At 36.6% G+C, this 15,312-nt stretch overlaps 1 protein-coding gene across 2 annotated transcripts in view; it reads right to left on the bottom strand.

Moving 5' to 3' along the window:
* Positions 1 to 1,212: 1,212 nt before the first annotated feature.
* ZNF385D (zinc finger protein 385D) overlaps positions 1,213 to 15,312 on the bottom strand; it is a 150,001-nt gene continuing 135,901 nt past the window's right edge. For both annotated transcript variants that reach the window (XM_026050788.1, XM_026050789.1), the window contains 4 exons: positions 12,402 to 12,635; positions 10,254 to 10,432; positions 8,856 to 8,957; positions 1,213 to 4,035 (listed from right to left, as the gene is read on the bottom strand). In XM_026050788.1, the coding sequence (XP_025906573.1) occupies positions 3,802 to 4,035; positions 8,856 to 8,957; positions 10,254 to 10,432; positions 12,402 to 12,635 (749 nt within the window). In that variant the 3' untranslated portion in view covers positions 1,213 to 3,801. The remainder of the gene's footprint in view (positions 4,036 to 8,855; positions 8,958 to 10,253; positions 10,433 to 12,401; positions 12,636 to 15,312) is intronic.

Raw genomic sequence — 15,312 nt, forward strand, 5'->3', positions numbered from 1 at the left:
TAAAACAAAGATGCATATTTTTCAAATACAATACTATTTGACAGTTCATTTTTTTCCTTCTAAATCATTTCAGATTATATTTATATCATTTGTTTACTGACCTCTCAAAGTCAGTTTTTATAGCAGCTTTCAAGAAGGCAAATAATCTCATGGTACAAAGCAATGATGAACCTTCAGAACAAAGGTTTAAAGCTAAAGATAGCTGAAAAAATGCAGATAGCATAAAAATAACTATATATCCGTCTAGCAAAAATACCGTTTATTTTGGTTAGAATAGAACATTCATTCTTTAACACTTTGTATAGAAAGCATCTCTGAACCTATCTGCTTTTCTGAGTTCAGGCCCACCCCATGCCCTGCAGTCTGATTTCACACTGTCATGACTGTGTGTGATTGTGTCCTGAGTGAAATGATTTGTTTCCTTCCAGTTTGCGTAATGTGTCTACTGTTTGCTAGTTTCTTTTTCAGCTGCTGTTGTCAAATCCATGACTGGAAGCCTTCCTTGCCCAGATTGCTCTGCTAGTATTTTCTTTTTTTTATATATGTAAGCATATACATATATACACATACATGTGTACACGTACATATAGACATGTACATCAATGTATGTGTGTGTATTTATATACAGACATATATAAGCATATACAGATATATACATAATATGAAACTGTTATGCTAACATCCCATGTATGTTGATTTGTCACCAACCATGAGAGGGTGAAATAGCAAGGCATAGAAAATCCACTATACATTCTAACATTTAGGCTTTATCCTTTATTAGGTAGTGAGTAAGAGACATAAAAAGAATTGAGTTTTGTTGTTTACAGCTGAAAGTTAAAAGAGACTTGTGTGAACAAAAACTTGTTCCATAGAGCACTGTGACAAAAGAGGTCCAAGACAACTGAAAGTGTCAGTGCAAATTAGCAGATGTAAATAGTTGGAAGGACTCTCTTGTTTCTAGAAACATTTGTGTTAACTCTGCCCTTAGTACTGTGCCTCCATACATGCCACAATGTTCTGGCAAGGATCAGCTTGTTGCTTTTAATGGCGCCACGACAGCACAGCAGGACGTACAGCAGGTATCCATGTACCGAATGCTGTGCTTGGGAGCCTACGATCTCTTCTTTTCCATTCTGTGCATCTTCTCATGGGAGGAAGTTTCTTCCCAGCCCATCTCCCTTCCCAGAACATCAGTCCTCCTTGGCTCATTCAACAAAACACTAATTCCATGGACTATTACAAAAGGCTCTGGAGACAAGTTCACCGAGCACAGCTAGAAACCACTTTCATTCCCCTGTTCAAGGAGGAATTTGCACACAGCTGGCAATGGCATTACAGCTTCTGCAAAAAGAAGGAAGGTTGAAAATACACTTAAAAACACCCAAGGCCAAGATTTTGCAAAGAGGAGTTTAATGTTACTAGGATATATACCCAAATAAGTGGAAACATTTTTCCAAATAAATGGTAGGCCCAGACTTTCAAGGCTGCCCTTTTTTACTGCCTCTTTACTGGGAGCTGTAGAGTATGGAGCCCTTTTAAACGTCAGCACCTAGTTATTTAGGTGCTTAAACTTGGCTTCAGGAACTTACCCATACTCTTCTCTTTTGGGAATTGGGCCAAAGCAATCCAGCTTGTAACCAGCCCTGAAATCATCATCACAGAGTGAACTAAATACAACCAAAAGCCTGTTTGATTTCAAGGCACAAACATTGCAAATAAACTGGATGGCATACATATACATAATATAGAACTTATTTTAATACTTGTAGATAAATAAATGTATCTCTTTGGAATTCTTTGGACACAGATATCCATGGAACCTCTTTCTTTTTATATATATTTTTTTATAAAATCTATATGCAGAGAGGTTTAAAAAATGGCAAATACCAATGTATATGGAAGGCTCACTGAAGAACTGCCAGTCAAAGTGTTGTATATTCCCATTCTCTAGATCTCACAACAGTTCGTATTAACCACAGGCAGTATTAGATAGCAACCACGTGGTCAATGTTTTGCATTACTACATTTTAATAAAATCTTTTAAATTATCTTCCCATCTAAACTTAACTTATGTTTTTAATTTTTATTCCTCCTAAATGTATGGTAGGCATTTCACTTAGCTACACATCAGAGTGGTTGCATGTGACTCAGCAGCACACCCCAAAATATTTATAGATACTTTTCAGCTCCCTATGGGAAAAAGCAGGCAGCAAGAATCAGATTCAAGACATGTCTATTTTTTTCTCTGTTGTTTGTTACTTACCACATAGTGACCCACATGTGAAAGTCAATGGTTATATAATTATTTTATATAGTAGATCTTCTGTTTATAAGTTATTTTTCTTACTCTAACATATATACAATATATCTATATATACCCCTGATAAATCTTACTTTAAAGGGACACGGTCAACCCCTTTAAGCCTCATAGTAAATGCATAAGGCTTTAAGCTGTCTATACATAAAGGTCAGCTACAGAATTCAAGGGTCCCTTCAGATCCTAAAGATTTTATTTACTCCAAACCCACAATGTGCAGTTATCTCTTAATATGTATCTCATGTGTTGCTGTTTAGATTTTATATGTATATTAAAACATTTTATATCACATCAGCAGGAAATAAAACAAGAGAATAGATCTTTTTCTAAGACTAAGCCTATAGCAAAAATATGTTACCTGTATCTACAGACACTCCCACTGGTATGATATAAAAAGAATATGTGCCATTCTTGGGATAAAATTCTGGCTACATTGCAGTCAGGGGGAACCTTATATTGACTTAAATGAGGCCAGGATTTCTCTCTTGTTTTTCATTTGCTAGTTATGTAATCCATTTGTGCCTTCTCTCTGCTCAACACTGAAGTGTCATGCCTGTTTTATTAAAAGTGKTTTTTTTTTTTTTTTTTTTCTGTCAACTGGCATGCCTTAAACAGTAGCCAATCCTGTATGCATTACTTTTGGATATACACACACTGTACACATACGTTCTCAGTTAAATAAAAGTTTGCCCTACTCTGTGTACAGCATATGGATTTACTTTTTTTTTCACTAAATCTTCTTTATCATTTACTTTGTCCTGACCATAGATTATCTTCATGCTCATTTTTCTGCAGGTGAGGAAATTCATTTTGCTCACCAGGAATAGCTCAATGATTATTGTCATCATTTTTGACTACTTACCAAAGTGACATAATTTGTTCATTTTATCTTTTGCAACTCAGTTAGAAACCTAGTGGCATAGATAGAGACACAATACTACTGTTTTACAAGACATCTATTGTAACTACTTTTGTTCAGATAAATACCCAGTAACTGCTGATTTGGCAGGAGGATTGGGAAGGGTACTACTATTCACAGTGTTTCTTTTTTCCTTCTTCTTTAATCTACAGAATAAAGTATTTTATGTACATTGGAACCAGTTAATGCCCTTTAGACAAATTTGTAAGTTGTTTCATAAAGCAGGAAAGACATTGCAGGGAAATATGTGCCAAAAAGCACAGTCAAAAGGCTTTTTTTTATATGACACTACAAGTCAATGCTGGAGATCAGTTCTAAAATGATCAATACTCAAGAGGAATGCTCTCATCTGGAGAAAATACCACCCATTCCCCCTTCTAGAATTTGTTCAGTTCTCTATCAAAAGTCCTGGCTCTTCATATATACTTTAAACTATAAATAAACACTGCATAGTTCAATGTTCTTCTTTTTTTTTCTTTTTTTTTTTTTTTTTTTTTTTTTTTTTTTTTTTTTGTATGATTTGATTTGAAAAATTATTGCAGTACAATTAATTCCTGTTTGGAGTTCAATAAGGAGCAAACAGCACAGGAGTATGGGTGGTCCGTATAGGCCCTGGAGCTGGTCGTAGGAGTGCTGGAGGAAGTGCTGAAGTCTGGAAAAGGGTAGCTGCTGGGGCTGTTCGAAGACTGAAGGGGGAATTCACAGCCACAGCAGCAGCTGCTGCTGCAGCTGCTAGCGGATTTGGTAAGATTCGCGGAGCCATCGGCTTTGAAGGTTCCTTTGAAAATACTAATTTTACCTGTGGGGAAGAGAGAAAACAAACAAACAGAGAGAGATAATTTGTTCATATTAGCTACATGACAGAAAGCTTAACTTAGATTGTAAGTGGAAAATCAAGAAAGAAGGGCATTGCTCTGGTTAGTGACACTACGAGCTGCAGGGTTGTGACAGGAGATATGATCTCCTGCACATTGAACAACAGTGAGCAGGATTTTGTGTAGGACAAAGTGTTTCAATATTTGTTTGGCTGTGGGCTCACATCTGATCACTGAGACTTATAACTTAATATGATAGGAGAAATCAAAGCAAATGTAAAGAGGAGCTGGCAATCAGCATCAAAGTAAAGCTACACGTACCCTACAAGAATTAAATAAGAAAGAATTAGCCATCAATTAGACACTTTTATCTGGACAGCTTCATGATAACAAATGAAAACATATCCTATTCTCTGGTATGACTAAGAAGATACTTCTATTTTTATTACTGGCAGGATGTAAGTTCTGATTAAAATCTCCAGTTAACTGCTCTTTATTATCTTGTGCCTGTAACAAGTAACTCAAAAACGCTTAAATTGCACAAGTTATGAAAATCTCTTAACTTCTCATGTATTCATATTGGTGGTAAAATCTATGGGCACTGCCCTACATTGTCTTGCTCTGTCTTCAGAAGCTCTTCTTTACACAGATACTATTAAGTCATACAAAGACCGTGGAAAAGTGTCAGATATTCAAAAAATATAATCATGAAAAGCTTTTGTCTATATCACTTAAAAAGGGGTGAAACTATGACATTGTAACTAATCACTGGAGCTTTTATTTTAAAAAACTTGTATAACATGGGCCTGTGCAATACCAAATACAATTCAGAAAATCCTTCATTTATGGTTTCCAGGAAGAAAAAAAAAATCTCAGTCATAATCTCAAGCATCATGGTTTATTATATCAAAGACTAATTCAAAATGCTCAGAGAGTTCCATTATTATTTGTGTCTAGAGTGTTTACATTTAGTATGTGCACAAATGAACACCAGAATAGTCTACCCAAATTTCTGTAGACTACAACAAGTTTTAATTTTCTAATGAAAAGCCAGAAGCCTGAATAACTTTGTTGTTCTGGTTTTATAATTCTGAGATAAACATATAGACTTCACCCAATGACAAGGTAAAGTTCCCACTGGCTCTGTTAGACTCTAGGTGGGCTTAATGAACTGGGATGAGCTGCTGTCCCTTCTTCAGAACATGTAAGTGATGCGGTTCACCTCAGTCCAAGTATGGACACTTTTCACCCACAGGAAAAGACCAGTTGCTCATCCTTCAAATTGAAAAGTATTTCGAATAGTTGTCTTGCACTATATCAGTTTGATATTTTCCACTCAACAGTACTTTGTTGAGTGAATAGTTAGAAAGGAAGGACAGGAATTGCCTGGCAAGACTCAGCATTACATTATCACTGTATTCCAAAAGGTTCCTTTGCCAGCCAGCTGGATACTGGCAACTCTGTTGGCCTCATGGTCTTTTAAAGCTCTGGAAGAGATATTCAAAGGGGGCCAAATTCCATGCTTTTCTTAACCGAGGACATATGGTTGTTAGATAGAAGTGTCCTCATTGCACATATCTTAATCAAAGATCTTATCTTCTTCTTGATCAGTGCAAGATCCACCGATCCAAGTTGTCTTCATCTCTTTCTGAATATTTTATTTGTTTCTCTCTCCCTAATATTTATTTAGTTTTTAGCCTTATTTAGAGTAGGCAGTAAAGAAAAAAAAAAAAAAAAAAACAAAAAACCCGCACACAACACAAAAGTACCAAAAAACATCCAAATGAGTTCCTGGGATGTGTTTCATCAGAGCCATTCACTACAGAGAAGTCAAATAAATCCCAAATAAGTCCCAGCATTACAATATTTCTTAAACTGTGAAATTGTAGCATGGGAATTCATAAAGCATTTTTCTCTGAAACACGCATAACTAGGCTGGACAAAACATTATAAATGTCATACTGAAAATGGCATTGGAAAGATGCTGTTCTAGAAAAACTATATTATATTTTATTTATTAAAAATATTAAAAACTATGTTATTTTTAATTTACTAAAATGTTTTCTCCTTTCACAACACTATCAAACCAAAAATATTTAGCATATACAGTACAAGGTGTATTCATTTCAAATCACTCTGTAAGTACTATATAACAGGTCAAAATGATGACAGAAGAGGTAAGATTCATTTGAATTACAGTGAAGTGAATAAAGGGACAATAAGCGACTTGAAAAAATAGTGAGGAGTTAAGAAAGCTAATAAAGTCTAGAGCTTATCAAAACATTTATAATCAAAGTAAAATTAGTACATCTTTGGCTTGTTGATAGGTCATATGCATTTGAAGTGACAGAATTTTTTTTTTCTGTTCAAAAGCAAAAAATGAAATAGAGAAATGTTCCTATCCTTTTTCAGTGTAGCTTCTATTCAGCTATATATATCTGTTGGTTTATTGCTAAAGCATTCTATCCTCTTTAAATACCCTTTGCCTCTTTGCTCACTTAAAGTTTGAACTGCGGAGTGTGATGGTGTGGACTGTGGGAGTGAAAGGAATGACTAGCTGGATAGATGAGGGGAGAGTGGTGGATATAATCTATCTGGATTTTAGCAAGGCTTTTGATACTGTCCCTCACAACATCCTCCTGGGCAAGCTCCAAGGATTTGGGATAGATGAGTGGATGGTGAGGTGGATTGCAAACTGGCTGGATGGCAGAGCCCAGAGGGTGGTGATCAGTGGTGCTGAGTCCTCAGTCCAGTCCTGTTCAACTTATTCGTCAACGATCTGGATGAAAGGACTGAGTACCCCCTCAAAACTGGGAGGAGTAGCTGATAGCCCTGAGGGCTGCGCCATCATCCAGAGGGACCTGGACAGACTAGAGAACTGGGCAATGAGAAACCTCATGAAGTTCAACAAGGGCAAGTGCAAGGTCCTGAACTTGGGGAGGAATAACCCCGGACACCAGTACAGATTAGGGGTTGACCTGCTCGAGAACAGCTCCGCAGAGAGGGCCCTGGGAGTCATGGTGGATGACAAGATGACCATGAGGCAGCAGTGTGCCCTGGTGGCTAAGAAGGCCAATGGGGTCCTGGGGTGCATTAAGAAGAGCTTCTCCAGTAGGTCGAGAGAGGTGATTGTCCCCCTATACACAGCCCTGGTGAGGCCACATCTGGAGTACTGTGTCCAGTTCTGGGCTCCCACTAGCTGGGCCTGTTCAGCCTGAAGTAGAGACGGCTGATGGGGGATCTGAGGCCAACCACTTTTCACTGGTGGCCACAGATAGAACTAGAGGAAACAGCAACAAACTGAAGCACTGAAAGTTCTGCAGGAACTTAAGGAAAAAGTTCTTGGCAGTGATGGTGACAGAACCTTCAGGGAGCAGGTTGCCAAGAGAGGTTGTGGAGTCTCCTTCTCTGGAGAGCTTCAAAATCCTCTTGGATGCAATCCTGTGTAATATGCTCTAGGTGACCCTGCGTGTGCAGAGTGGTTGGACTAGATGATGTCTAAAGGTCCCTTCCAACCTCAAATATTCTATGATTCTATGAGACAGCAGGAGAAACAAACTGGCGGTGCTATTTGTCTGTGCAACTGAATAGCTTTGCGTGGAGTTCTCAGAAATCATCATTACAAAAATAAATGGATTACTATGTGCACAGTAATAGCAACAGTCATTTAATAGATATTTCCATCCTTTGGGAAGCAATGAATTTCCTAAAGGAATAATAATCCTGTCAGTAAGGCTATAACTATTCCATATCCTACTTTCCTAATTATATATTTTCTATTCCTTCCAGTATGTTTTATATCTGTTGGAGACCTTAGTCCCCTTGAAGCGGGGAGACTGATTACTGAGAAAAAAACATGGGGTCATTTCCTTACTCGCAAGTGTGCCAGAACAATGCACTACAGTGTGTTATGATATCTGGGAAAGTGCCTACCCAACTGAACAATGGTAAATACACCACCCATTAGGGCTGTCCCAAAAAGAACAAATTATCTGTTGCCATGAAAAATAAGGGCTAGTTCAACCAGAGGAGAATGGCTTTCAGAGAAAAGAGCTCTGCCTCTCTTAAGGAGGATGGACAATGAGTGAGTGGAAGATTTGCATGAGGCCAATGAGTCAACACCCTCCCCCTTGCCAAAACCCTCTGTAAATCCTTACGAAACCATGTCACACACACACAAAAATCACACAGTTTATCTGATGGAGATAAATGATACATGCTTCACTCTCCAACCCACAATATAAGCTATTTCTTGATTAATGGCAGAATCCTAACAGGGTTGTTATTAAAAAGTAAACTTTTTTTTTTTTTTTTATTTTTGTCCTTTGAAGCTAACAAGAACTGTGCTTCAGAAAGCTTATACTGGCAGTTGGGAATGTGACAAGGACTATGATGAAGCCAAGTGGAATGAACTGCAAGATGGATTTCTTTTTAATTGTTTCAATTGTTATTTGAGTAGCTTTCTAAATTAGGATAGAATTAAAGTTTTTTATGTCTGTAGAGTTTTATTTAGTCATTTCACTACTATTGTGGTTGGTGAAAACTGGAATGATCCTGTTTGGTATCTGGATATTTCTTTCTGCTCTTGCTGTTTAATGACCTTTAAAACAAGGCTTTTTTTCTGAGGTCGTTCAGGGCAGTTACAAAACAAGCATGCACGGATTGTAGTCCAGAGCCCATCAAAATAAATGAAAAGTCTCGTATAGGTTCTATGGGCTCATTCAGACATTTCCACYACCTAAATTACCCCTCTCCACGTACATTTTCTAAAAGGGTTTTGTGAATAAGAAGGAGATTGGCTTACCCCTAAAGGATGTGTTCCCTTTTGGAGTTTGTTGTAAGGGCTGTATTTAGGTTTAGGTGGTTTTCCAGCAGCTCTGTCTTTGTGCCTTCTACTGCTTATGTGCTGTTAAAAAGAATATATTGGAGAAAAAAATAATGAGCATTATTTCCTTAACAGACTTCAGCTTCTGCTTTAAGCTGCTTTAGTATTGAAAGCTACTGCCTCCACACTAGCATCACTTTAACTAGTTTGGTAATTAATGGGAACTTAAGTTTGCTCTGATTTGTATTACACCTCTGTGAACCTAAGACACTGATTTTCAGAAGTGCTTAGTTCAACCCTGCTTCCACTGTGGTCAATGTATTTCCTACCCTAGCTGACTTCAAAAGGACCTGACCCTATAGTAAAGCACCTATAAAACTCAAGCTACCATTTTGGACAAACTTTAGAAGTGCAGTGTCCTCTATCCAAAAAAATAAAAGGATGAAATTTTTAAATCCCTAAGGAGCTCAGAGATACTTTAAAGATTTCAGCTGAAAGATGATTAAATATCAAACTAAGTGACAGTGAAATAAAATCACAAAGTCCATTATCTTCTTCATAAAATCTATTAGATTTTACAAGAATCCTTCTATAAGGACTTTATTGCGTAGTAGATGTAAGGGATTTTTTCAGAACTATGTTTTTTTCAACTTTGATTTTCATTCTCAAAAGAGTTCTCACAAAAAGAACAAAGGCAGAAGAAAGAATTGGGCATTTCTTTTTTCTGAAAACATAAGACAAACATAGCTATTGTCCATTACAGAATTTATCTTCATTCTTGTGAAGTTCCTTAACAAGTATTTAATTCCAAAAGGCACACAGAATTAAAAAATTCTGTTTTACAGAACAAAGGCTTTGTTCATCTGAAGAATGACTGAATATAACTTAGTGTAATTGCTCCTTGGAGGTCATGCTTCTCAGTTACAGAGTAACACTGATGAAAGACAAAAAAAAAAGAAATCTTATCTATCCCACATTTCTAAGCAGGTTATTCAGTCAGTGTTCTGTGAAAATACTCATTGCACCCACCTCCACATTTTTGTCAAGGCAGATATCATGCAGGACACTAAATGGCACGGTTTATCAGCTCACAACAATAAGAGTAGTCTAAAGACAGTTGTAACATTTCAGCTCTGAGATTCCATAACTCTTTTTTAAAAAGATATATAATCACACACTTTTTCAGTGCAAGGAAAAGTCATACSAAAACCAAAACACACAGCACAAAGGTCAAGTGCAAAGGGCAAAATCTGCAAGCTTCATTTAGATGTGAACTGTCACATTGCCATATGTTGATTGTGTTGGTACTTTACCACCATGAAAACATGAAAACAAAGAATATGCCAAGGATTCACACTCTGCAAACTAGCTGAGTACCTGTTTCAGTTGTGTCTCAGAGTTTACGTGCACATCACATATTTCACAGTGAAATGTTTTGTTCTGAAGGCCTGTGTTTCCTTTATTCACAGGTCCCTTGCCTTTTACGCCTGCCCGGGGAAACGCTTTTATGGTTCCACTTCCATTCCGAGCTTCCAGCATAGTTTTGTGCTTAGTCCCTGGAGACATTAGAAATGGGAAACAGAAAAAACTTTGGCAATTTGGTTGCATTCATTGTGTGTTGTTTTGTTTTGTTTTCTACATAAAAAAATATATATGAACCTCAGGTTGGTGCCATGTGTTATCCTTGGAACATGACTGTGTTTGCCTGTATTGAATCCACTGCCGATGTATTAATATGCCACATCTGCTATATATTTAGTTAATTACTTATCTGTAGGTATCTGTAGGTTAATTAGGGATCTGTAGGTAAAACACTAGAACAAAGCAGCCACATCAACAAGCAGTGGCATAGTCAGGTAACCTGATGTGAAGTTAAATGGGTGTGACATTTCTCATTAATTCTTGCTGCTAATAAGACTTGAACTGCAGTTGCAAAGGAAGAGTAATTTACCTATTAAAGATGTTGTTGGCTTTGATTTCTAGTCCTCCTCAATGGATTGATAAACAATATTCATTAGTTAGTTTACACTTGAATCTGTAATTAACTAACTAGTTCTCAAATCAAAAAAGGGATAGAGGTTTCTGGCAACAATTTTGGATCTCAACGGCCTGGTCAGAAACCATGAGAACTATGCACTTTGCTTGTATTTATTATTAAAATAAATGTTGGATAGAAAACAACTGTCCTGTTGCTGCACCTGTATTCAGACTACACACTTTCTTGCACTGCTGACTTCCATACAGGTAGTCTCTGATAATAATGGACTACTACTATGCACAGAATTGATGCTCTAGTAGTAATCACTGCATGCATCCACATGTACACATCTACAGTCAAGTGAGCATATGCACAGTATATCAGCAGAGTAAATTTGGAGGTGTTTTGTCCAAATATTCACAATAATGGCTCTGATCTTGATCAGAAAAATGCATGATATAGTCTTCATGTAAAGCTAAATAGGTTAAATGGGTACAGTTTTATTAACTTCAATTTCTATCATTTGAAAAAAAATGGCATACAGCAAACACAGCATTCAAAACTGATTAGGCTTTGTTTCTCATGAATACCAACAAATTATCATTTCCGTTTTAATTTAAATGTATTCTACAGCCATGCCAAAATTATTTCTTTTTTTTTCTTTATTTTATTAAATAAGAAGATCATTCCCCACTTTGGTGCAGGTATATCATTTCTGTCTTCATCTTCCAGAGCTGAGGTTATCTTTCTATGTCTCACTTCTATTTATTATGCTCTTAGATAACCGCTGGCACACAATAAGGGGACTCTTACAGGACTATCATAGATGGTGACTGCTACCATACTAAATCTCATGATCTTTTAACTCAGCTCACTGCAAATTCAGTGAAAATTATGTTTAAAACAGTGAAAGTGAATGATGTTCCTCCATCACTGGTACTTATGAATGCTTTTTAATCTACTAACTAGAAAAGGTTTTAAGTTTAAGAAAGAGAGAGATAACCAATTGCCCATTGAACTCTCAAGCAGTAACCACTCTCAGCCAATTTAAAAAAAATAAAAAAAAACCCATAATTTTCAATAGTTATTAGACAATATGTACCTGAGAATTCTAACTCTCACCATTGAAATCTAATTGACTGATGCTCCCTGTTTCAACTTTAGTTTGCTAGAATTCACACAACATTACAGGCATTCACACGCAGGTTGCTAGTTGCCATAAACAAAAGTATGTGAACTCTGAACATCAAAGGTAATGAGGCATGAGCTGTCACTTTGTTTTATAAGGTCTGGAAGCTGCAAAAGCTAAAATGGGAGAAAATGGGTAACTCACAAGCAATAAAATTCCTTTCCTCCCCCTTTATGAAAGACTCTTTGCTTATCATTTTTATTCTTTAATAGTTAATGAATTCCATGTAATTGCCAGTTTTCTGCCACCTCTTTGTCCCCTGCTGCAAGAGATCTAATCTGTTCAGGGGAAGATAATTGCAGAGCTCTTAAGAAAGAAGGAAAAAAAAAGGAAGAAAGCAAGTACTGCTCCATCTCACCACTGTTGTGCGCCTCCAGCTGTGAGGCTGAGTTGACAGCGACTTTGCATAGTGAACAGTACAGCAATCTTTTTGCTTTTTCTTCTTCTGTCTCCACAGAAGGGCATGCGGTGCTGCTAGTGGCTGTTGTGGGGATTTTCTCCACTTTAGAGGTGATCTCCGTTGTCATAACACTGCTTTTCCGGATTTCCACAGTTGTTGTTGTTGATATTGCTGGTGTCCCTGTGGCAACGTCTGTGGGCAAAGGAAGGAAATGAAGGGAAACAAAATAGAAGGTGGTGACCCTTGATGCTTGCATGTTTGCATCCTAATACTGTAACCACATAGACAGCCTAGCCATGTTTGAAAAGTGACAAATGGTGATGAACTAAATATGACCTTCATTTTATAATTTTTGTATTTACTAAACATAGAAATATCAATGTATCAAAATGTCATGTATTCTGTTCCAGCATTCTGTTAACACCCAGTAAATTCAGAATTCATAAACTGAGAAGATAGGTCATTAAGTTGCATTGCACAGCTGAAGGATAAATCACTAAAAGATATCATATGAATTACCAGTATAATAGGCAGTGAAAGAGATAAAAAGTTTCCATAGTGCTGCATAATACTTTCTCTGATTAAGTAGTTGATGAAAAGTTTTAACAGTCTGTACTCACAAAACTAAAATTAATTTGATATTCTTGATATCAGATAAAGTAAAATATTGACACATCACTTGATCTTAGTCAAAACTAATATTAAATGAATAACAATTATTAATAGGTAGTTTACATACATATTTACACATATCCTAATAATATATGCTAGTGATTAAACAACATTCTATATTTGAGATCTACACAAGCATCAATAAGACTTCTGGGTATCAATTTTATATTTAGAAAAACACTAAGCATGCTATATACCTAAATCTATTAGTGCCTGAATCTAAGAACAAGTGGCCTTTGAATAGTTTTCAAACCCAGGAGAAAGAAAGCACACAATAGGATTATGGTGTGAATAAGGTATAAATAGTATTTTGTATGATTAAGTTCTAAGCATCAGTGCTCAATAGCACCAGTAAACCTAGCAAGCTCTTCAAGCCTCCAGATGAATTTTGTTTCCATCAGGTAAGTGTAAGAGGCCTACCTCTCTGCCAAAGACATGCTATCCAAGTCCTAACAGCAACAAGAAGCTGACAGGTTTAACTCCTACAGAATTCCAACAGATCTCTCACACTTTGATGTCTAAATGTCCTGCACACAGATTATCCCTCTGGAGAGCATTGTATTCCCATCACTTTGTTTCTTCCACTGAAGCTCTCTTATTTCCTGTTAAATATCTCCGCAGTGCCAGAGAAAGAGAAAATTATATGTCAATATTCTCTAGTAGTTAAGTACTTCTCAGGGTACAGGACTGCAGTGGCAGAGAAGAAGATGGGAAATATAAGTAACAGAAGGAGACAAGGGGCAGATGCAGTCATGCCCTTTTGGAGAGGAAAAGCTTTGCAGTGCTCGGCTTTGCCATTTTAAATCTATTGAGCAGCAGATTCTTCTACAAGAAATATTCATTATTTTATTGAGGATACTCTTGGATTTAGGTAGCTAACAATGCAAATAGCTCAGTTTATTTCACACATACCTTACTGATAGTATGCTCTACTTGTGAACATGCTTTATCTATTGTCATCCATTAGAACAGGCAAAATAAGTATTCTTTGGCTTGTAGACCCCAGTATGTGTTGTGATGCTTGAAGAACACAATAGATGATTCCTGCAGAGGTTCAAACTAATCTTGTTTAACAATTTCATTAGTGAAGAACTTGCCTATTAACTTAGGGAGGGGTTGCAAGGTAGGAAGCTGAAATGAATCAGAGGTTTAGAAAACGTGGCCCAACTGGGAAATGCCGAAGAAATATGTTGAAAGAAATGCTCCAAATATTGGTGTTGTTCATTTGAGCATATGGAAGATGAAGAGAATATATTAAAAACAGCTTTTAAATCTGTAGAATGTAGCTAAAAATAAGAGAGTAGACTCTTCTCCCTTATCCCTCTGAATAGACAAGGACTACCGGATTATAGCAACAGATACTCAGATTAGACAACAGGAAATTCTTTCTAATATTAAAGACTGTAAAGCCTTAGAATACAGAGATCATGAAATATTGCCTGTTGGAGGACTTGGAACTGATTGAACATGTATTTGCAGGAGAAACACAGGTACAATCCCATTTCAGATAGTGGGGAATAATAAAGATTAGTTTTGAAGTCCCTGCCAGCCTTGTAGATTTCTATGATATGTGTATTTTGTTTTATTTCTATATATACACCAAAAGGGTTTTTGAAAACTATTATTCTTAAAACAAAAAGCTGTGTTTATGAAATAATATTCTATATACAGTCAGGCATTAAAGCATACAGAAAATGTGTGGCCCCCAATCAAGTTCTAATTAAAATATTTCTTTTCCCTGGAGAGAGATTATATCCTGAGGTGATTATATCCTGAACGTACTGAGGGCATTAGTACTGTTGCAGAATGAATAACACTTTCTTGCTGAAAAGTCTGTTCTTACTTTTTACTGATCAACAATAATGCTTCAAAAGAAAAATACCATTTTTAAATATTCAGCCTTAGTTGGGAAACTGATGAGTAAATGAAGATCTAGATCTGTCCACAAAATTACACATTTAACTAGTCATTCCTTTCCCATCCCAGAAAGGCTGTGTTGATATTGGCTTTCTTCAGTTTAATGTTGCTGCAGTGAAATTATTTCCATTAAAAGCCCGCTCCTAGCAGCACTTTAAAACCTGAGTTTCAGCTACTCAACAAATTTTCATTGCAGAAATGACGGCAGAGGGCAGATAGCAGCAGAGAAAGGGAAGGGAAAGAGAAAAATAAAAGCATTAATATTGTCTAAGGATTGATA

The sequence above is a fragment of the Nothoprocta perdicaria genome, unplaced genomic scaffold, assembly GCF_003342845.1.
Source record: "Nothoprocta perdicaria isolate Ctin4 unplaced genomic scaffold, notPer1 scaffold_70, whole genome shotgun sequence".
In the NCBI taxonomy this organism is placed as follows: domain Eukaryota; kingdom Metazoa; phylum Chordata; class Aves; order Tinamiformes; family Tinamidae; genus Nothoprocta; species Nothoprocta perdicaria.